Source organism: Lytechinus variegatus, chromosome 13, assembly GCF_018143015.1.
Source record: "Lytechinus variegatus isolate NC3 chromosome 13, Lvar_3.0, whole genome shotgun sequence".
Lineage (NCBI taxonomy): Eukaryota > Metazoa > Echinodermata > Echinoidea > Temnopleuroida > Toxopneustidae > Lytechinus > Lytechinus variegatus.
This window is the reverse complement of record NC_054752.1, coordinates 4,173,748-4,198,473: the sequence shown is the minus strand read 5'-3', so window position 1 is coordinate 4,198,473 and position 24,726 is coordinate 4,173,748. Positions and strand designations below refer to the sequence as shown.

The 24,726-nt window shown below is 36.1% G+C and overlaps 2 protein-coding genes across 2 annotated transcripts; both read right to left on the bottom strand.

Annotated features, from left to right (window-relative positions):
• Nucleotides 1-4,692: 4,692 nt before the first annotated feature.
• LOC121425869 lies at nt 4,693-9,327 on the bottom strand. The gene is made up of 2 exons (XM_041621953.1): nt 8,005-9,327; nt 4,693-5,948 (listed from the first exon to the last, which is right to left on the bottom strand). Exons 1-2 carry the CDS (start codon nt 9,317-9,319, stop codon nt 5,437-5,439), a joined length of 1,827 nt encoding a protein of 608 aa, XP_041477887.1. The 5' UTR covers nt 9,320-9,327; the 3' UTR covers nt 4,693-5,436.
• A 10,635-nt stretch (nt 9,328-19,962) lies between these two features.
• LOC121426924 (arg8-vasotocin receptor-like) lies at nt 19,963-21,606 on the bottom strand. Its single transcript, XM_041623335.1, has one exon. The coding sequence runs from the start codon at nt 21,450-21,452 to the stop codon at nt 20,118-20,120; it is 1,335 nt and encodes a 444-aa protein (XP_041479269.1). The 5' UTR covers nt 21,453-21,606; the 3' UTR covers nt 19,963-20,117.
• Nucleotides 21,607-24,726: the final 3,120 nt, after the last annotated feature.

Genomic DNA, 24,726 nt, shown 5'->3' with positions numbered 1-24,726 from the left:
GAAAACAATAATTTTGTGAGGGATAAGCATTAATCTACATTAAAGGACCACTTCTTGAAATGCAGTGCCAACTTATCATTCTTTTCAGCTATATAGTATTCTGTTTTCTGTTTTACTTTGACAAAGGTTATGAAAGCCTGAAAGTTTAAATCAATTTCTTGAAACTTGCATTTATTTATTTATTTATTTATTTCAAATATTTAAAAGAAGGGTAGCTCAATCAGCAACAAGCTGGTTTTCGTTGAGGCCCTTCGTGAACAAACACAAATATAAAACATGGTAACATATTCAAATATAAACAAAGAATAGAGCATAAATACTAATATTGAAAAAAATGAAATGAAATGAGCATAATTAACTATGGAAAATAACAGAACAAATAAAATATAATACTGTAAAGATGTTAACTAAAACTAAACGAAAATATATACACATGAAAAGAGATAAAATATGTACAAAATATAGAATTTAAGACATAAAAATAGGAAATTAATACACATATCATGTTTGCCACCAATATCAAAACCAAAAATGAAACTGATATCAGGATAGACTGTTGTTTCATAAATAATACTATCAATGTAGTCTGTAAGCTTCTTTCTAAATGGTAAGACCTTTTCACATCCATTAAAAGACTTTTTAATGTGTAATTTTCAATGTCATCATTTTGTTTGCTAGATTTTTTTGTGGCAAAAGTTGTTTACAACGGGCCCCTTGTGTAATAGTAAAATAAGTGGAACGCCTCTGGCAGTCTCGCATGCATTACGTGATTAAAAATAGCAGCCCAGTGCTGACATTGGAACAGCTATTAAATAATTATTCACAAAACAAAATACTCAAATGATAACAAAATACTCTTTCAATTGACCAAAATGACCTTTGACCATGATCATTGTGCAAAACAATTATTTATACTTGATTACCCTTAGTCGAAGCTTCATGAAGTACACGTAGATCCATAAATTTTTGAATTTATGATGACAATTGCACAAATGCCCCCAACACTACCAAATTTCGTTGACCCTAAATGACCTTTAGTAATGCTTGCTGAACCTTATGTTTAAGTTTCATGAACTAGGTCTACATACTTTCTAAATTATGTTAACATAATAAAAGAACTTAACCTTGGTTAAGATTCCGATTTTGATTCCCCCAACATGGTCTAAGTTCATTGACCCTAAATATATCAATTTGTTTGCGCTCCTTTTTTGCAGTGCGTAGCGTGTTAAATTATTTCCCTATGGAGAATAGAAAATACGCCGTTTTCGAGGGATTTGCTAAGATATCTCCCAAACGCGTCAACAAGGTGATCTATCAAAACAGAATAGAATAGAGCAGATTCTCACCTTGAAATGATATGATTTTCATTTAATTTTAGTCAAATAAAGTTCTGTCACTTTTGAGGTTTTTGGAACCTTTCTTGATGATTTTGGAAATCCATTTGTACATGAGCCAATGGGCAACTGCGGGAAACAAAACGTTTGGTGCGACTTCACATTGTTGTAAAAAAATATATACGTCACAATAGACCCTATCAAAAAAAGACATTTTGCTGAAAATGCTGTAGATTGCGAATACCTAAGAATGATTTTGATTGGATAAAAAAACCTCTGTCACTTTTCACATTTGCAAAAGCTTTTGCAATTGGTCACTATAGTTTGGCGGGTTCAGCCGATGGCATTGTGTGTACACAGTATAGTACACAGTACACACGCATAGCTAGGCAACGCAGCGCGTGAAGAATTTTGCACGTTTCACTATTCGTACAGCGACGACTTGAGTGTATGTTGGATAGGACCGTACCATTTTTGACCGGGGGTGTGCCAATGAATGCAAGTGATCAAGAAGAGTTACAAAACTGAAGGGAGTGAGAAAACAAGGAAAGTGAGAGGGAAATTTATGAAAACAACTAATGCGAGGAAAAATGACAAGAAAAGGAGAGAAAGGAGAAGTGAAAACACGCAGCTGAGTGCGCTCACGATATGTAAGTTGAACACCCCTGCACCGCAATGTAGCAGCCCGCCACTATACACGTAGACTGCCTGCACGATGCGAAGACAGCGGCGCGTATTAGTGACTGTGCGTTAAACGTCCCATTTCTATGCCTTATAAGAGGAGCGTTTTTTGTACGCAACAAATTGATATGAACCTTTCACCTTGGTCATGTGGCCTGAAGCTAAAGCAGGATGTTCAGTAATACTTGAAAACCCTTTCATCCAAGCTCAACTATTAATATACTTTTAAGTTATGATGACATCAAAAACTTAACATTGACTAAAATTTCAATCTTTGCGGCGCGCCATCGCCGCCGTCAGAAAAGCGGCGCCCATCTGCTATGCAGGCGAGACAAAAATACATGGAAACAATAAAGTGGTGGAAAAAAATTGTGTTTGACTGACTAATGTTCCAACTTTCGCTAACATGCCAACTATCTTTCGGTCACATTTTGAAAGCAGATAATGTATTAATATCAAAATTACTTTAGTTTAAGGTACATGCAAATGATCGGTTATTGGTAAAAATAAGTTATGGAGACAATAAAAATAGTAAATGAAGAGGCTTTAATAGGAGGAAATTATACTTTGCTTACAAATTTTCGGCATTCCTCCTATTTGTTTGAGATCGGTATGCTCGATATGTAATGAAAACTCGTCAGAAGACATTGGAACTAGTGGGATTCGAACCTGCCATCTACTGCTTTCCGGGCAGCTACTTAACCACCAGGCTATTCTGGTTAACGGCTAAGCCACGGTGAACTGGAATTCAAATACCCTCGATCCAGGTTCGAATCCCACTGGTTCCATTTTTTTCTGACTTATGATTTTCATTACAGATCGAGCATACCGATCTCAAACAAATAGGAGTAATTCCGAAAATTTGTAAGCAAATTCTTTTCAAAGAGACAATAAAAGGTGATCAGATTTTGCGTACATATATTCCAACAATCACTAGTTTACCAATTTCATTCTGAACGTCCTTCAAAAGCAGATATGTAAATACATAATTAAAATGATTTTGTTTAAAGTATATGTTAATGATCGGTTAACTCGGTTAAATCCTGATTAAAAGTCAAGGTAATATATGAAAACAATAAAAAGGGATTAGATTTGCGTTTGAAAAAAATAAATATGTATTCTAACTAGCGCTTACTTCACAACTTGATTTCGAACGTCTTTTAAAACAGATATGTATAGATGATCATTAATTGTGAGAAGTATATGCAAATCATAGGTTACCTCCTGGTTAATAGTAACAACAATGCATGGACACAATAAAAAGATGGCCAGATAAGGTGTTTAAAAACATATATGAATACCAAGTCAATGGAAAGTCATAGCAAGAAAAGACATAACTCTAAAAATGTCTCCCTAGTCTCACAGCTATATGTGACCAACATTCAATCTGGTAAATTTGCACTATATACCAGTAATTTTTGTTTATAGAAAATCTCAAAGAATTTCTAGTAACACTGTACAGTACAGCACATTTGTGCACAGTGTGCAATTTACTAAAATGTATCACCTAATATAGCCCCCTCTTCCGGCGAATCCCGATTAATCGGCCATTGGCCCCAGTCAAAGACCTTATTGACAATTTTCATCTTACACATCATTCCGGGGGTTGATTCCTATGTAGCTGCATCGTTATACTTCGGGATTTTTTTTTTTAATAGTTTTATATGATTTTGGACATAAATACAGACAAGCTAACATGCAAAATTAATGAGCATTTAGCTACAGCAATCAATTTTTTAATAATTTGCGTGTGTTTGATGGTCTAAATTATTCATTTTATTTACTAACTTTCCGAGATAGACAGATAGAAATAAGGGACTATTCTATTTTTTTTCTTTTTTTTCTTATATGAGAGTCAGTTCCAGACAGTATTCGATCCAGAGTGTGAAGATGTCATTCTTAGAATAGTTTCTCTACTTTCGGGATAATAGAAAAAAACACATCATGTAATTTCATTTTCATTGCTGAATAAGAATATCATTGAACATTTATTTAAAGCAACAAGGACTGATTCATTATCATGGTTATGTAATCATAGCTATATTACACGTGGTACCGTACACTAGGATAATGTTTAAACCTGGCTTCATATACCATACAATATATTATGGCCATTATCCTCTCTACAACAATTATGTGCTCGTTTTTTCAAGGACGGTAAATGTACACAATTACGGTTTATACTCCATACATTCAGATATATATCATTAACAAATTTTTTTTTTCAATGATAGTAATAGGAGACATATTGTTTTGTGACGTATTTGCAACATGCATGTATGAAAGCAGGCATGGTTTTAAATAATATACTTGCAGTTGTAAGATCGTTTAAGTGTGCACAGATTCAGTCTATATACACTGTGATTTAAAATAATTTGTATGTGCATGGCCATTAAGTCTAAAAAAAAGTTCAGTCTATTAATATGTACATGATATATAATTTACAATTTCTTTTTAAAATGCGTTCTATGGATGTTAATGAGAAACCTTCTTTGTTGTTTATAAAACTTATACCTTGTTTTCACACGACTCAGCTTGAGTGTTGAATCCTCAAGCAGGGTCGAACGCTGCGAAAACGGCAACTGTGATCGCGCTTATACTAAAACAGAAAAGGCGAATTCGACACGGCCCTGGGATCACGAACGAAAGTAGAAGAGACGTATACCGGATATGCTGTATTTGACCTAGGTTTTGCGGGTTCGACACGGCTTTCTGTTTACGCATGAAAAAATAGGCAAGTCTGACTCGACTCGGGGGGTTTAAACCTACGATTTCGGCGGATCAAAAAAGGCGTTGTTCGACACGATTCGCGGATCACACTGACAAAAACATAAAATTACCGTGTTAAGCAAGCACGGCTTGCAGGACGAACCCCCGAGCCGAGTCACTGTGTGAACACGGTGTAAGTTTCAGAAGTAAAATGTGATCCAGGGTATAAACCAATCCTTTTACGATAGTTCCTCTATTTGCACTCGGTTATCATAGTGAAACACGCCATGCAATTTCCTTTTCACTATTGAATAAGGATGAGACTGAAATTCGTTTGAGGGATCACGAACTGATTCATTATGTCATCATAGCTTTGATACAGGTGGCACGTTATACATATTAAATGAATGCCTATAATCAGGCATTATATTATGATGATTATGTTGATAACTATATATCTGATCACATGGTGAAGGGAGAAATGAAATGCATATTTAAAGTGATAAAACGCTGCTCTGCAGATACATAACAACCATTATTCAGAAGGTAACGTTTTAATCTGGTATAAAGTGTACAATTCAGAAAATGGTTAAAAACGGGTTTTTCCGGAATAAAAAAACGTATCGCACTTAAATCAACCTGTTTCTACAGAGCGAATAATTCGATTAACTCACATTCCGGGTCGCAATACCGCGTCAACACTCTCATGGATCTAGAGGACAAATAGCTTTTTGAATATGAGAATATCTTCCCTATCACAAGCAATAATATTCCCTGATGACGTCATCATCACTCGAGATCCTAACAGGTGATTATATCTATTCCCCGGTCTAGTTGATAAAGGGAATGATGCTACCCTTCTCTTCTTCATATCACCCTCACTCATGACCTGATCAATCACACACGTCTTGTTCTCATCATCTGATGTCACGACGTAGAGGTCGTCTGTCATACGATCAATACACACATTCAAGATGACGTCACTGTGGGGGATTTCCCTATGATCACCCTCTCTCTCAATGATGAGTGCTCTGCGATCAGGTGGTGAAGGTCGAGCGATGATGTGACCTGATGACAGCACATCGTACATTACTATCTTCTCTTTACACGTGATGGTATTGACAATCTCATCATTAGCTGGGTTGATGACGTATATCGCAGACTGACCCCATTCAGCAGCGATTATCATCCCATCATGATCGATTGCAACGCGCAACCCGAGATCTAGATTCAGTAAGAAAAGTAATAGAAATTTTAGAAAAATTCAGAAAAGTGTCAGGACTCAAAGTTAATAACGATAAGACGAAGGTTCTATTATTAGGTTCCTCCCAAGGAAAATCATATGATTTATCTTTTGGCCAAAAGGTGGATTTTATAAAGATTCTCGGTGTATTTTTTTCTTTAGATGTAGAAGTAAAAGAAAGATTGAATTATAAAGAAATATTAAGTAAAATAAAGAAGTTGTTAAACTGGTGGAAGCAAAGAGATTTAACTTTGATGGGCAAAATACAACTATTAAAGCAGTTTATCTTTTCAAAATTCATATATGTGGCATCTCTTACACCAATTCCAGAATGGGTTTATGTTGAGCTTGATCAGTTGACTTTTACTTTTTTGTGGGGTGGCAGAAATAAGATTAACAAAAAAACGATGTACTTAGATTACCATCAAGGTGGCTTGAAAATGATGAATTTTCAATGGTTAATAAAGGCACAGAGAGTTATGTGGATAAAAAGACTAAAAGAAAATAATACAATGAAATGGAAACAATATTTCTATTATGCCACAAAACATTTGGGAGGAAATTTTATATTTTCATGTGATTACTTGCTTGGATTGTTGGAGATAGCATTGCCGCAGTTTTATATAGATTTGTTAGAAGTATGGATAGAGACGAAGGATTTTCGTTTAAAATCTGAAACATTTAAAGGAAATGAGATATTTTTTAACAATAAATTTGTACGAATTGAAGGGAAATGCATATTTAACCAAAAAATATATGAAAAAAATATTTACAGATTGAAACATATTATGGATTATGATGGAAACTTAAGGCCATTTTCGTACTTCCAAAGACAGGGTTTAAACATAAATGATTTTCATCTGATAGAGTCAATTTATAAAACTTTTCCAGTCAGCTGGAAACGAAATATGAAAATAGATAGCAAAGAGGCTTCTCTTAGGGAAGAAATATCATTTATATCTGGAAAAAGAATTTTGTCAATGGAGGAGTTAGTATCTAAAAACGTTTATGCAAATTTTATGAAATGCAACTTCTCAATACCTGATGTTTTCGAAAGGTTAAAAAACAAATATAGTTTCTCTTATGAAAAGATTGAACACATTTTTATGAGACCAAGACAATGTACTCTGAACAGTAGATTAAGAGAATTTCAGTTTAAAATGTTACACGGCATTGCTTACACAAATCATCACTTGTTCCGTTTTAAAATCTCACAAAATAACCTTTGTTGTTATTGTAAAAAAGAGGAGGAAACATACCGCCATCTTTTTTTGGAATGTGAATATGCTTGTCTGGTTTGGGATAATTGTAAGGAGATGTTTGGTTTTATTTCTACGGGTAATTTAAGCTGGGAGGAAATTCTTGTAGGGGTAGAATTAAAGGACGAAGGAAAAGAACGCTTAATCAATCACTTTTTAATCTTTGTTAAATTTTTAATCTTCAAAGGGAGGGAAAAGGGTGCACATATAACCATGGATGAAATTAAAAGGAAATTTAAAGAAGAAGAATGGGAAGAAAGAAGGCTGGCGCTAGGTAGAGGCAAGATGTCTCTTCATTTAAGGAAATGGGAAAATCTTAATTAAAAGAATAAATAGGGAGAGTGAGGCAAAGGTATATATACGAGAGACAAAGCCACAAAACAAAATAAATAAAAACACAGAAAAAAACCAATACGGAGAATTGCATTCCCTTCCATGTAGAGTATAGGCATAAAGGGGAGAATGCTCCTAACCTGGGGACGGAGGGGAGGGAGGGGGGGTGGGAGGTGGAACAACATTTTTATCTTTTTTCTCTCTGATCATGTCATATATTTTGTTAATATTTCATTTTGTAATTGCTGAAACGCATTAGTATATTAATTTCTAGTATTTTTTAAGTTTGATGTATAAGTTGTATAATTATATTGTAATGGATTTATTGTATACTTTATAATTATGTTTCAAATAGTTTGTACAAATTGTTTATAGAATCTGATTATGTACATGTATGTTGATTTGAGAGAATATAATAAAACATCCTTAAAAAAAAAAAAAACGCGCAACCCTGCATCGTTATTCGTCGTCTTTGTAGGTATTGTGACATCACTGATGTGATTCCACTGTCTGTCGTATACACTGATGCACCCAGGTAGACTGTCTCCTGTACAACCTTTGATGTATCTACCACATACTATCTTGTCATCATTCAGTACTGCACATGAGATTATATATGATGTATCACTACCGTTGATCACTCCCTGTGTGGTTTTACTATTCAAATTTAACATGTACGTATCTCCTTTATCAATCCGTGCTTCTGTGATCATCACCTTATCTTCATCTATACATCCAACAATCCAAGGGTACATGATTTTATCTGTGACATTGATTGTATCAATGAGCTTCCACTCTCCATCATACCCATCGATTCTTCCATCATACTTCTCTCTCCCAACACCCTTCACAAACCTCACACCAGATACAACACGATTTATTTCTTTCACCTCACCCTCTTTCAGTTGCTTCTTTAGTTCCTCACTCACTGATGCACTCACGCGATGTCCATCTATTACAATATTTTTATCATCTTCAAGAATTCTGTCTAGTGTCTCTTTTGCTTTCTCTGCTGATTTGGTGTCGTCTTGCCACGATTTCTCAAGCTCTCCAATCTTTCTCTCGATCTCTTGAGCGATCTTCTGAATGTCAGCATGCATAATGTGTTGTTTATCAGTTATCGGTTGTCGTCTTTTCTCTGCATTTAAACGATTTTCTTCGTGCCGCTTCTCTCTCTTCTCATTGTTCTTTTCAATTTTATCCTGGAGCTTTCGAATCTCCTCTTGCAATTGCTCATTTTCCCCATCAATTTCCTTGTCGATTTTATCAGCATCTTCCCTTTCCCTGGCTGTCTCTCTTTCGATCTCGTTTTCGATTTCGGAATCAACATCATTCTGAATACCTTGTAAATGTTGGTCTTTGGCTTGTCTGGTCTTATGAATCTCATTCCCATAGATGCGACATATCTCTGATTTATCAATCGCTCTATTCTTTAGAATGCTGAGATCTTCTCTATTTTTCTTCAGTGCGATCATGATATCCTCATGAACGCATTGTTGTTGGCGATGATCTGTCAACGCACATGGATAACATAATGCTACGTTATGTGTTCTGCAGTACAAACGTATTGATTCGTTATGTTCCTGACAGAAGAGATTAGGCTCACCTCTTCGTACTATTCCGATGCATTCTTTTTTCAAAGCACAGTCATGACAGAGTTTCTTCTTTTCCTTCACATAGAACGTGACGTCGGTAATCGATTCACAGTGAGCTTCTTCACAAACAGCGCCCTCTACTATTGAGCTGAATTCAGACGTCATAATAAAATGAATTAAAATGAATAAGGGTGATAACTGTAAAGAAAGGGCAGAGAGAGAGAGAGAAAAGAGATATCACACTCTAATTAAAGACATGTAAACGTTAGAGAGAGAGAGAGAGAGTGGGGGAGAGATGGGGGGAGGGTGTACAAGATATTTGTATACGGAAAAGAGAGAATATTGATTTTAAAAAAGTGATATTATTTGGCTCAATAAAGAGGTAGACTGGGAAAAAGAAAACATAATTATTGGGGATGGAACACAATTGATATTCTTATCTTTGAAGTCCTGACCAATTCTCATTTCAACCTTCCTTATAAATGTGTGCAGCTCGAAGTGACTGCACTATGAGTGCCGATTGTCTTGTTTAAAGGGGTGGTCCAGGCTGAAAGTGTTTATAGCTTAATAAATACAGTAGAACTCATTGAGCAAAATGCTGAAAATTTCGTCAAAATCGGACAACAAATAGCAAAGTTATTGAATTTTAAAGTTTTGTAATATTTTGTAAAAACAGTCGTCATGAATATTCATTAGTGGGCTGATGATGTCACGTCTCCACTTGTTCTTTTGTTTTTTTATTATATGAAATTAGGTTTATTAACTTTTTTCCTATAAGAACTAAACACATTGGATTGACAACTGATTTAGTGCATTAGATATTTATTGCTGCAACTTATTTCATTATAAGGGAGACATATTATTCACACAAGTATGAAATAATGAAAAAAATATGATTTTATGTACTAACATAAGAAAACGGAAAGTGGAGATGTGATATCATCAGCTCGCCTTATGAATATTCATGACGACTGTTTTTCGCAAAATATTGCTAAACTTTAAACTTCAATAACTTTATTATTTGTTATTCGATTTTGATGAAATTTTCAGCGTTTTGCTCAGTGAATTCTACTCTGTGTATTAAGATATAAACATTTTCAGCCTGGACCACCCCTTTAGATATGAACTAGGAAATCAGCACTCGTAGTGCAGTCACTATACAAGCACTGTACGTGCTTAATTAGCACATCATTTTTTACAGCGAGGGAAAGATGAAGGTCAAGCACAACCCAGAAAAATGTTGATTTGAGTCGACCCTACACTGTGTAAAAAATGAAGTGCTAATTTAGCACATACAGTGCTTGTATAGTGACTGCAGTTCGAGTGCTGGTTTTCTAGTTTAAATCTGAACTACAAAATCAGCACTGGTAGTGCAGTTGCACTGGATGTGCTAAATTATCACTTCATTTTTTTACAGTGTTTGTAGAAAAATTAAACAAGCATAACCCTGAAAAATGAAAAATCATCAAAATCAGATTTGAAATAAAAGAGTTATGACCATTGAGATTTCTGCTTATCTCTCACAAATTAGTTAAGCACTACGTGCAAATGAGAGAGTTGATGGTATCACTCACTCACAATTTATGTGGCCTTTTTATTGTTTGCATCTATATTTTCATTTTCTGTATTGCTTCAACAAAAAAGACCCTCTTCATTGAACAAAAAATTGTTAGACAATTCCTAATTAAACATGTTCAGTGATGAATAAAATTCTCGAAATTGTCGATAAATAGCTGCTCCATTGCTTGGCACGGTGTATAAAAAATAAAACAATAGGTCTATTGGGGTCTATCACAAAGTGACAACATTTAACGAGCTGGCATACACACTACATGTATACTGCTTGCTCTTAAAACATGGCAATACCCATGCATAACTCGATTCTTTCCTAAGATAATTTTGTTCTATTACTCTTACTGCCGTGTTGAAAGAAAACGAAAATCTATATTATCCCCATCGCATACAGCAACACTTCGTAATATTATCACACAGGATGCACAGTCCTTACCTTAGTAAGTCGAAAGGCTGACCTGGTGATTAAACACAAACTCAGTTCAAAGGAAAAATGAAAGAAAACACAAAAGTTGAAAGCGGATCATGATACATGTACATGATACATGTAACAAGACAACTGGTTGTGCAAATGAACTTCAAGGGAGGTTTAGACTGTGGACTTTGCATTCAGGAATGATTTAATTCGCCTCTTTATTTGATAAAGGAGAAAAGTGAAAGTTATCCCTGGCTGACTCCATGAATGTCATTGCAAAATACGCTAGTATCTGTACCTTATAGGGGCTCATGAGATTTGCTAAAACCCCCCAAAAGTGTTAATAACAACATAATTCATACCCTCGTCGTTAATAGATCCTCAAATATCCATAGTTTCCCGAAAATATGAAAAAAAATGTTTTTCTGCGTTTTTTTTTCTCTGAAACTTGGCTCCAGCAACAGCGGTGATAGGTATTCTTGGGCAACTAACAAAGTACCCATAAAATGCTAAAAGGATCAAATGACACTACTTAACTGCTTATCTGAAGCAGTAATAATACCAATTTCCATTCATTTTAAAAATAATTCTCAGATGTGCATCATTGATTTTATATGAATTTATTCATAAGTATGACGTCAACGGGTCAGGGGGCACGTCTCAATATGACCGGAACGTATTTATATTGTGCAGCCTTTAAACACTTTCACCGATCAGTCGGATTAAGGGGGAAAAATCCAGACCGCCACGAGTTCTCTTTGTCTTCTAGTTTTTATTGAGGCCTTCTGTTTTTTTTATATTATTTGACTCAACCATTGAGTTCTAATGAGAAAACGATTTCTTATTGTTTATGTTGTGATAGGTAAAGGATAATAATAGCAATGATTGGATTTATATAGCGCTTTTTCCAGAGGATACAAAGCGCTGTTAATTGCATAAGACAAGTTAGGGTTTATGGTTATACAGTGCGTATCAAAAAAAAGTTTACACTTTGAAAAAGCCCTGGGAATCAAAAAATATACAACATGTGGGAAACTTTTTTCACATACAATAATTGGTTTGGGTCTCATTTATCCAATGAGAGTAAAAGTTTTGACAGAATGTTACACTTGAGTGAGCTCTGTCAATTTTTGTAAAGCTCGCAGAAATCTGTTTGCGCAGAAATGCTCATAATGATCATAATTTCGCGATGTGTCAAGGGGAAAGGGCGAAATCAAACTTACCCTGCGAAACATTTCTCATATATTTCCCTTGCACTTTTAGTCAGTTGAAATAAAACGGATACATTCAAGCATTTGGTAACAATTTTGCCACCCAAATTGACATTTCAACACATAGTAAGCACAACCTTTACCTTTTTTTTGCCAGATGGATCTGAGGACATAACTTAATCTGAACAAAAGGTTATATCAGACATCTCCAGCATTTTTTTTTCACTAAGTCTTTATTATTTAAAGTGGCTTTACATTTTATTTTCAATCTAAAACTTGTTTCTCCACACTTTTCCAAGCTTGACAATGATTAACAAAATGAAAATCAAGCCTAAGCCATTTCATGTAAATCACAGCTCATTGTAAAGAAAATATCGTCACGATGGCCACGGTGTGAAGGGGAGTGGGGTGGGGCGCAATGCACTCTTCGAAGTGTTTTGGACAAGGAAACAAGTTAAAAATGGCAAAAAATATCTTCAAATCAATTTCACTGGCTAAATTCAACGTGTTCTTCATGATTACGGTCTAATTTTATTCGCATAACTATTTCAAAGTTCTGCGCAAATCATTTTGTGGTGCTCACTCAAGCGGAAATATTTTTTTACAGTTATATCGCCATTTGCTTAAATGGATCTGTACTAATGTTAAAATGTGGAAAAATCTTCAGGATATTACAAATTTATAAACTTTTTTTTATACGCACTGTATAAGTGTGTTTTGAGATGTTTTTTGAAGAGGTTTCGAAGAGATGGAGGGAAAGACGGGGGGGGGGGGGGGCAAGAGATTGAAAGGAGTTGAAACCGGCCTGTTTTCTGGACTTTGGAATTACATAGGAAGGGGCAGGAGTAGAACGAAGAGAGTAAGTAGATCTTTGTTGCTGAAATAATGAAGAAATGTAAGAAGGTAGTGTGGTTGACAGAGACTTATAGGTTTGAACAAGTATTCGATAAAGGATGACAAATAATGACGGGGGCGATGATCCATGTTTCGGAAGGGGGAGGGCAAACAAATGCGTCGAATTGCAATACAGCAATGCCCGCCGAAGAACAATTTCGAATATTATATTATTTTTTTGAATTCAATTAAAGATCTATTTTTAGTAGCATTGCTGTGTACAGTTAAATGGCTTTATAATGTTTTCTTACAACAAAAATAAAAAGGAAAAAAATAATCAGATATTTGTATTTCATATCATACATTATTTTCAAGTTGTCTAGAGTATGGCGACGAATATTATGTTTGCCTCCCAATATTTTCATTGCAATAGGAGGGGAAGGGCGATCGCCCCCACCCCTACCCCCTCCCATCATCTACACGTATTATCTGCTTTGATTTATGAATTATGACCATGTATATATCCTAAAATGGGCGATCGTGTTGCAATTATGAGAATTAAAAGAAAACGACCAACAAAAAGTGAGAAAAGTACCAAAAACCGATAGAAAACTGAAATATGATATTATTTTGTGATTTTATACATCACAAATCTTTTTTTTGTGAGAATTTTTCGAAATTTTGGCTCTCTCGCTTCGCTAGCCGATACGCCTTATGTACATTGTAAACCCCTCGAAATGTTTGACTCACTACGTCACTGAACTGTCTAGCACTGATTTTATATCAGTTACATTAATTTAGTAATATTTTTTTTCAAATCAAATTAACTTAAAGGGATAGTTCAACCTGACAAAAAGGTCATCGTTAAAATAGCAGAAAATTAATTATTTCCTAAGGTTGGAGAAAAATCCATAATAGAATAAAAAGTTATGAGAATTTGAATATCATGCCTAAATACAAGAATCGCTAAACTAATAGAGCTAACAATATTATTATTTCTGGCGATCGAGTATGAAGATTGTACATCAAGAAAGAAAAGAGCCATTTTGTCTATGGCAATTTTTTTTTCTTATATCGATATGCTACTATGCTTAGAGTCGTATTTGCATTTCTTAATTTGTTAACGCGTATATTACTTTTAATTCATTTGTAGTGTATCCGTCTACCCTTATACGTGCTTTTGTGTTGGAGAAAGGTGCCCCCATCCCCCTTCCTTTGTGATGACAGTTCCCCTGCCTGGAAACCAAACTGGTCCCAAAAGATTTTTCATATTTCCCCACAGTTATCTCCAGACAATACTTGATATATAATATCTTTATCTTTTCAAATGTTGCAAGCGCCATTAATCATGTTAGTTATGATAATTGGTGCTTGGTGGAAATATTGGTTCAAGTCCGGAATGAAAATCGGAGGGGGGGGGGTTGCATTGTATATATATATATTTTTTCATCTTAAACAATGTAAAGCAAAATAAAAAATACAGAAATGAAAATATGACCTCCGTTTTTCAAAAAAAAAAAAAATTAGATTAAAAGGTAGCAATTTTGTTAGGGTTTTAAGGAGTTTTTCGGTAAAACAATAGACAATGGTGGTCTTTGAGCTCTTTTTTATCACTGGTCAATAAAAATCCTACGGGAAGGAAAATGCTTTTGGAATGGAAGTGACCTTTGACTGTTTAATGTGTTTTCGTAATGTTTTTGTTGGCAACAAAATGTTCGACCTTTTTATGCTTACGACGAGGTTCTCGAGGTACGCCACTCCTGTAAAGTCATGGAAAATGAGAATTCAATACACGAAGCAACCTCTGGAAAAATCTTGGGGGTGCTTCAGCACCCCCGCTTCCGAGGGCCTTGCATGGTTACCACCAATTCATATACATTATGTACATGTAGCATTTCCATTTTGTATGTAGGATAAAGGGCACTGTCATTTCCATTCTTTTGAACGTAGGATAAAAGAGCACCGTCGATTCCATTTGTTTGAATGAAGGATAAAAGAGCACTGTCGACATCGTCGAGGGTATAAGTGCCGTGGCAGGGTATCGAACCACGGACCTTCATGATTGTGTCTCGTCAGTCGCTTTAGATTACTCGGCCCACGGAAACACGCATTCACACTCCCCTCCTTCTTATGTGTGAGATGATATTGCATGTGTGTGAGAATTCTCACACACATGCAATATCATCTCACACATAAGTAAAAAGACACACTCATTCCTATCCCCCCCCCCCTTCTCTCTCTCTCTCCCTCTCATCAGTCTGTCTCATTTGCCATGTTTGCGATCGGCCTAGCATCCTCCCTTTCATTCCACACACTTATCTCACAATAACCACCACCAGCATTTAGATGTCACAACATCCATCTTTCCTTCCTACTCCTCTGTGCTTCGTAAATGCCGTACATATTCTTTCTCACCTCGCTCGTCTCTCCCAACCATTTACAAATTAATCATGTTAAAAGGTCTGCATGTGCCCCTTTATTTTCTATAATTGATTTTTTTCAAAAGGTGCAAATTTCCTGAACGAGTACATCATTGCCATAGAGACGGATATTAGATATCTGCTGAGAGAAATGTCAGTAGTTGCATTTCGAATGATATCAAATTCATTATTGATTAACCACAGGTAATTTGGTGAGTTCTCGGGTGTGAATAATTCAGATTATACGCTCAGGTGAGCTTTTATAAGTTTATAAAAGAAAGTAATAGAAAAATATGAATTAACTACGGAGATAATTTTTATACGAGAATTGAATACAAATCGCAAATTAGAAAATGGAGGACTCGAATTGAGAGGGAGTGTATTTTAAACTTGGAACACGTCCTTCTTCGAAAAGTGTGAAAACAAATCCTTGGAAAAATAACTGTCAGCAGAAAAACCTCATATATTTTTCAATTGAAAATCATATTGAAGAGAATTGATTACAAATTGGTGTACTGCTAATAAGAAATTTGAAAGGCTATACAGATTCCTCAAAAATTTTCGGCATGTAAGTGTTTATTTTAGCTGTTTGTAAAGATATGAGAGTTTAATTCAGTTGACTGGTTTTAATGTGAGAAATGAATACATGACAAAAGTCCGACGACAAAGTGTTACAAACTAATAACATGTACATGTATGATGTATAATATAATTTTTTAACCGTATAAAAACGACAGTGCAAGAATGTCAATCAGGATACATTATACAGTCTTGTGCACATATTAATTCTGGCAAGTAAAAAAAAAAAATTGCAATTGACTGACGACAGATTAAAATCCTAAAATTACAAAATTCAAAAATACCCCCCCCCCCGTATGAAAACTGATGTATTCTTTTATTTATTTTTTTTTGGGGGGGGGAGTAGGTCACACAAAAGTCAAGGACAGCTAGTCATAGGCCTCAATATCAATATTGGTTCCTTTGAATAAATCGGATAAAAATGGATTTTATCAAATACAGCACGTCTCGCAGTACAAAACTAAATTGAACATGAATTACAAATAAAAATAAACATGAGATATTATTAAATATACAAGTAACATTTGAAATCAAGAGGTCATTTCCATAGGTCATACAAGAAGGGATTACTTGGGCTTTAAATATCTTCATCTATTATGAAAAATGGAAATGGCCCGAAAACATACTTTACATGACATGATAATCGAATACTTCATGTAATAATCAACACTGAAGAAAAGATTGTAAACATATTTTCATAAAGGCAGGCTGTCAATAACTATCAAAACTATTAAAAATCCTACGAATGGATAAAACAACTTCAAAACGTTTCCTGCTAATAACCGAATACGTATCATAATTTGAACTACATGTATGAACCCTAATTAAAAAAAATGTCCATAGTGTCTAGGTGCACCTTCTCTTTTATGACTTTCACAACTGAAATATTTAAGAAATCAAAGACCATTTATGACTTTCACAACTGAAATATTTAACAAATCAAACACCACTAGGAGTTTATATTTTTCTTCTATTTAAATCATTGGTAATCATAAACAATATTATCGGGAATTGCAGTTTTCATGATTCCAGAATATGCGTGCTAAACTGCCTCAAATCATTGCGTTGATAATTCGATGACATCTTTGAATTTCGTTTGACAGTGACACACTGGCGAAATCGATTCAAGATAGGCCAATTTCTATAGTCAGTTACAAATTCCATACAATCCATCGGTCAACATTCGGTTGTGTGACTGTATCATCATCTACTACCCTTTTCATAAACCTATCCTCCAATTAGCCGCCTAAGAGTAATGCGGATAATTCAATAAAAATTGCGTTCATAAACTCCGAAAATAAGCCGCATTATTTTTACGAGCGCCCGTCCTGAAAAAGGGGGATAATCGCCATGACAACTGGACACGCCCCCTCCGATGCGGTTGTGTTGGAAAAGGGTGACCTTGTGACCGCACCATGGCAATTATCCGCATAATTTGGAAATGCGTTCATAAACTCAAAATCTTGTCCCGATGCTGCTATTATGCGGATAATAGCAGCATCAGAGTAATGCGGATAACTCTTGTCCTCCTCCAATTTTACGACCAAATTATGCTGCTATTAGCCGCCTAATTCATTTTAATGGGGTTTATGAAAGGGGTATACGTATCTCTTCGTCATCACCAAGCCAAGTCTTGATCAACGTCCTATCCTTTCGCCTTCTCACTTTGAATTTCCTCGCCATAGTAGCCATTGCCCTTATACAATTTAAATCTTCGTATATACCGTGTGAGTAAACAATAATAATTATTGACATCTCACAACTCCAAATTCAATGGAACAAATATTCATGAACATACAATCATGTCTTCTCCCAAATATTTTGATACCATATTTGTTTTGTGTTTTCACGCTTGGCTCATCAATAGGTATTATTTGCAGTGATGTAAATTTTGACTTCCGCCAAAGTAAGGCATGACTGCAATGAATGAATCCAGACGCCAATGTGGTCGAAATCCTACATGAGTTAGTGAACATATTTGCTAATTCATTCTCAATGAAATTGACTTTATAATTAAAAGTGAAATGCCCTTATTAAACAAATACAGTGAAAAAAAAAAAACAAGTATTTTGAAGTGGAGTTTAATACAACCCTTGTAAGAAAATGACATCATTGACATTTGGATTCATTCATTACTATCATGCCTTAATTTGTGCGCAAACCAAAATTTACATCACTGCAAAGAATACCGCCTGGTCATCGAAACGTTAACATGTTTCACATAAATATGGCATCAACTTATTTGACAGAACATAGTGTTTTAGGGCATATATAATAAAGATATCATTGAATTGGGAAATTGCGAGGTGTCAATTTTTTTTTCTACGCACACGGAAGAACGCATCTAACCTGGTGGAGGTCTTGCAAAGAGTTGCCTTGATCCGATCAATCGCAACTATAGAAAGCCAGCAAAGTCAACATATAACATACATGTTTGTTCAAAATTTGTTCTCGATACGAATGTACATCCCTAATTTCATTGATTTCTTGACAATTCGGTGTGTTCTCGTTTGTTAACAAAGGACATTTTACAAGCTTCCTGTATAGAAAAAAAATATAACACTGATAGATTTCCATAGAGTTACGATTGATTGGATCGATCGTAACTCTTTGTAAGGCCCTGGTGGAGGTCTTTTCACGTATTTGTCTCCCCAGAGATCATCTTACTGAGGCAACCCCTTCGAAACCACTTCTGGTAGTATTCCCTTTGGAGTTGTCCTCCAGAATAGAGACTTCACTATACTATACAGTGCGTATCAAAAAAAAGTTTACACTTAGAAAAAGTCCTGTAAAACTATTAATTTGTAATATCCTGAAGATTTTTCCACATTTTAACATTGGTACAGGTCCATTTAAGCAAATGACGATATAATTGTCAAAAAATATTTCCGCTTGAGTGAGCACCACTTACTTTTGAAAAGTTAGTGAAAAATGATTTGCGCAGAACTTTGAAATAGTTATGCGAATAAAAGTAGACCTTAATCATGAAGAACACATGGAATTTAGCTACTAAACTTTATTTGAAGATATCTTCTACCTTTTCTTACTTGTTTCCTTGCCGAAAACACTTCGAAGAGTGCATTGCGCCCCACCCCACTCCCCCACACACCAAGGCCATTGTGACGATATTTGTTTTACACTGAGCTGTGATTTACATGAAATGGCTTAGGCTTGATTTTCAATGTGTTAATCATTGTCAAGCTTGGGAAAAGTGTGGAGAAACAAGTATTGAATGAAATATGAAGTGTAAACCCACTCTAAATGATAAAACCTTAGTGACAAATGCTGGCGATGTCTGATATAAACTTTTGTTCAGATTCAGTTATGTCCTCAGATCCAGCTGGCACAAAAATGGTAAAGGTTGTGCTTACTAAGTGTTAAAATTTCAATTTTGGTGGCAAAATTGTTACAAATTGTTTGAATGTATCCGTTTTATTCAAATGACCATAATTGCAAGGGAATTTTATGAGAAATGTTACGCAGGGTAAGTTTGATTTAACCCTTTCCTCTTGATACAGCGTGAAAACGAGCATTTCTGCGCAAACAGATTTCTGCGAGCTTTACAAAAATGGACAATGCTCATTCAATTGTAACATTCTGTCAAAATTTTTACTTTCATTGGATAGATGTGACCCAAACCCAAGATAATATGTGAAAAAATTACCCACATGTTGTATATTTCTAAATTCCCAAGGCTTTTTCAAAGTGTAAACTTTTTTTTGATACGCACTGTAGAGACTTCACAGCCACATTTCTTACTCCCTGCACACGCTACAAACCACTTCTACAAGTCAAAGGTCATAGGATCATGAACAATGGGTCGATATAAACAAATTAAGATTTCTTACAATGCAAAGATAAGCCTAACCTATACAGTCAGCGCAATTACGAATGCAATTATGATGTCTATTTACTGCATATTTCTGTCCAGTTTACTTGCAGCACGGGTACTTTGGAAATGACTCCTTGACCTCTTTCCTGAACGAGCTATTGACGAAATAGTAGACGTAGAAGTTGACAATGTGATTGGTGAGCCGAAGGTTATAGAAAACGGAGAGGAAATTTTTCAGGTGATCCTTTCCAAGTATCATTGACGAATGGATGAACGGAAGGCAAATCTGCGGGATCCAAGTGGCGAAGAGGAAGATGGTTACAACAAGAAGCATGCGAGTTGTTTTTCGTCCAAAGTCTTTCTTGTTCTTCTTTGCCGGATTCGGGCGTTGATTGCCGCCTTGCTGAACTGCCTCTACTGCTGTTGATGGCGCATTATTATCTAGTTTCATCTTGTGCTGTTTGATGGGTTCCGTTGTGGATTTTGCCGGATGAGACCCAGGGGTATCCCTGTCATGGTTGATGGACGGTGGTTTGTTGGTATTATATGAAGACTCTGCTGTATCTAATTTCGATGAATTGTGTAATGGTCGAGATGGGTTCTTCATGAGAGTGTCGTCCGAGCAGTGAGGAATGTCACTTTTTGCTCCAGCGTGATTTGCCCTCGAATTCGACTCGAGCGAACTCGCGATGGTCGAGGCGGCAACAGCAGCTGTGGGTTCGTTGCCACCCGTCAACTCGGCGTGAATCTTCGCCCTCTTTTGCAGGAAAACATAAATCAAGATGTAGAGGATACTATTCACAACAAACGACACGGTAAATACAAGTGAAATAAACGTTACGTATAAGACGATGCCTAGAGGATTCAGTGAAACAATCTTGCAAACTACTCTTCCCTTAAACAGGACCAAAGATATCGAAATGGGACTTGGTAAGTATATCAAGACAGAGAAAACGGCGCAAAGTGTGATGAGTGCGATCGACTTCCGTACCGTCAACCGACGTCGGAGGGGGCGACATACGGCCAGATAACGATCGATGCCGATCAGGGAGGTCATCAGAACTGCGTTCAGCGCAAACATCTCCTCCGCGTAGAACGCAAAGCGACACAAACCTATCGTAGCAAGGTGGGGGAAACCGCTCCGGACGATGAAAGGTAACGAAAACGAGCATGCAAGGAGATCGATGACCGCTTGGCCCATGATGAGGATGTCCGTGCTCGTCTTCCGCTTCTTCCAAGCGTAGGTCCGCAGAATGATAACATTGCCTGGTATACCGAAGATCAATGAGGTAATGTAGTAAGTGAGATTGACGGCGGTGTTGTTGCTGATATCGAAATCTATCCCGATTTCCTCGATGTCCTCGCTGGGACTCGACTCATTGGACGTCGTTAAGTTCGTCATCAGCATTGACCAATTAGTAGGCCTACCATCCATTGTAACCGCGTCTATCTTGCGATGAAATGAATTGCTCTCAAAGCAAATATAATTTACACAGTGTAAGCTCAATAATTAACAAAATCAAATATCATATCGGTAATAAAGTGTAACTGGCTATAATAAAGACTGTCTCTCAAAGTTAATAAAATTTGTGTCGCGTAAGCTCGGTGTTCGACAGAGTCAAAAAGTGACACAGTCTCTTGAAATATTGATTGATAATTTGTATCCAAACGTGAAAATGAAATTGCGTCTAGTCGCCATCCAGGGATTTTCAAAAAATGACTTGATGATAGTGCGTGTCACTTATAAAGTGGCCGTTAGATATGATTCCTAATAAAAAGCCGTCATTGATACGATTAAACAGTAAAACGTGGAATATTTTGAGCGTCGCCGTAATGTCAATTAGATGAGACAGAAATTGGTGGGGGAAAAAAAGAGAGAGATCAAAAGATAACAAGAGAGTGAAAGTGGGAGATGGAAAAAGAGAGGGAGACTGAAAAAGTGATGGAGATATAAAATAAAGAGAGGGGGATGGGGTAGTAGAGGACATCAAGAGGGACCGACCATTCAGCTGGTCTTATAAAATAATAATCAATTATTTATCACAAATTCAAATCATCCAATAGTATCTTATTATAATTATACATCATTTCTATATCGTCTACAGTTCGTATAGGAAATGCAAGCTTCGTGGAGCTTAAACCTAACAAGGGTATAAATTGATATACGTGATATGAATTAAATCGGATTATTTAATTCCCCGAATAATCTGTTATTACACTGTCATAATTCTGTCATGTAAAAATAAGTGAATCCTCTTATGAAAAACGGTCCCGCCTAAGCTATTCACAAGTCTATTATCAATGGTCATATTTGCGTATGATCCGTGCACAGCGCTTACCAGCTTGTCAATTTTGTATCTTTCTTTTCATTGTTTTATCGTATGTATTATCATGATTATCGTATTTTACTTTGCTCAAAGGCCCTACTTCTATAAATGAATATGAAGTAAACTTTATATTTCTGTGAGGGTTTATTCAATTCATTGTTTTCTCTTTTGTGTGGGCTGGAATCTCAAATGAGAAGAATAACTCAATGATGTAAATCATCTGTCATGTAAAAATCATTTTAAAAATGAGGCTCAATAGTATTGAAACTTTCTACAATATCAAAACATTTTTACAATAACAGTTTAAAGTAGGGACAGATCAATGCAGGTTTTACTAAAAGGGGACGCCGAATTCTATTTGTTAACTAGCTAAAATTAAAACAATAATAATAAAAAGAATTGTTAGCATTTCTCAACCATGTTTGAAAGATTGTGGAGATCCGATTTCGTTTGAGGTGAGCATCGCTCCCCTTTGGCCAACATTGCTAGATTTCGATTACTTTGTGAAGAAGAGCGCGAACGGATCGGGGGGGGGGGGGCATGAAGAATGTTTACCCAACATGTCCAATGCCATGTTTCCTTCTACACAATGTGAAAGTTAATGTAGCGCTGGACGATCGGGACTTCTTGGAAGAACGCCTCTCTTCACAGAGCTCTTTGTACGAGGCTTTGTACGAGGCTTTTGTACTGGGCGTCCAGTAATAAGAGCCCTCCTTCCACCAAGTGCAGTCTTCCTTCGGCTCACTGCAGTTGGCTGCACACCGAATTTCTTTGAGGTGAGTATCACTCTCCTTTGGCCAACATGGCTAGATTTCTTTGACAAGGCAAAGCCGCTATTGTACTTGCCAAATGTCGACAAGACAGATATGAGAGCACTGTCCGTAGTCATGGCAGTGATGTGCTCGAATTGCTCAACAAACTTAATGAGCGGAGCGTGGAAGGATTCCTCGTCCTTATCAAGTTTGAAACGTAGGGTTTCAAAAACATTGTCAAGCTTGTTTGAAAGGCTGCTAGTGCGCGTTCTCGTTCCTCTGTGAGAAAAATTATTTTGAAGATCTCTGTGCAAAGAGTCTGGCCTTTCGATTTGAGTATCCTGTACATTTGACGTGGAGGCAACAATCATCTCGTCGTCATCGTCAGAAAGAAAGTCGGCTTGCTCGACAGGGAGAAGGTCCGCAAACCCTTCGTCCGGTAAATCATCTCTACCTGAAGAAAGGAAAGAATATATATCATATATATATATATATATATATATTTGAGATCAGTAGTATGGAGAGGGCCGTAGCAAGGTCAATACCCGTCTTCATCAAGCTTTCGGGCACATGCCCTTCATCAGGATCGTAGGGTCAGTAAGTATAGTGTTGTTGACAGTAAAGTTAAGTGTGAAGTGAGATACTTCACACTTAACTTTACTGTCAACAACACTATACTTACTGACCCTACGATCCTGATGAAGGGCATGTGCCCGAAAGCTTGATGAAGACGGGTATTGGCCTTGCTACGGCCCTCTCCAGACTACTGATCTCAAATATAATTATGAAGGAGACCCGTACACGTACATTGCCAAGATTGATCACATTTATATATATACAGTGCGTCCCAGAATAAACGAAACCGAGATTTAGCGATCATTTATCATAACTTAATCATAAATAGAATAGACAAATGACCTACCAATTTAAAGCTTAGAATCTCCTCTTTCATCTGATATTACTTAGGTTATTTCTTATTCACGCATGAGTGAGCAAAAACAATTTGAAGAAAGGATACCAAAAACTCATTTGGCGGGGGTTATCTGGGTTTCAAAAAGAAACCCACATTTATGAAAAGTTTAATATCTGCTGTTTAATTTGGTACCAAAATAACAAAAAATGGTCAAGAAATAAAAAAGTTCTGTTCCTTTGAAATAAGGCTTGTATTTCCATAATTTCATGAGATAAACATGTTTTCACCGGTTTCCCACAGAAGCTTTCACATGGTGAACAAAAGATTTCATGCATGGCTAATCGTCAACAAAACAGAGTGTCGAGAGAGTTTGAAAGCCATCCTGGAGAACCTCTTCATTTTATGAAATTATTGAAATTCAAGCCTTATTTCAATTGACCAGAACTTTGTTATTTCGTTTTCTGGACCATTTTCTGTAATTTAGGTATCAAATTAAAGAGGGGATATTGAACTTTTCAGAAATGTGGTTTTCTTTTTGAAACCCAGATACCCCCCGCCAAATGAGTTTTTGATATCCTTTCTTCAAATTGCATTTGCTCACTCATGCGTGAATGAGAAATAATTTAAGTGATATCAGATGAAAGAGGAGATTCTAGGCTTTAAAATGGTAGGTCATTTGTCTATTTTATTTATGATTAAGTAATGATAAATGATCGC

Excerpts from the sequence above, each read along its gene's own strand:
- LOC121425869 (XM_041621953.1), bottom strand. The coding sequence starts at position 9,319 with ATGACGTCTGAATTCAGCTCAATAGTAGAGGGCGCTGTTTGTGAAGAA. Across the intron at positions 5,949-8,004 it reads GAATAACGATGCAGGGTTGC|ATCTCGGGTTGCGCGTTGCA; the intron begins GCGTTTTTTTTT and ends TACTGAATCTAG.
- LOC121426924 (XM_041623335.1), bottom strand. The coding sequence starts at position 21,452 with ATGGATGGTAGGCCTACTAATTGGTCAATGCTGATGACGAACTTAACG.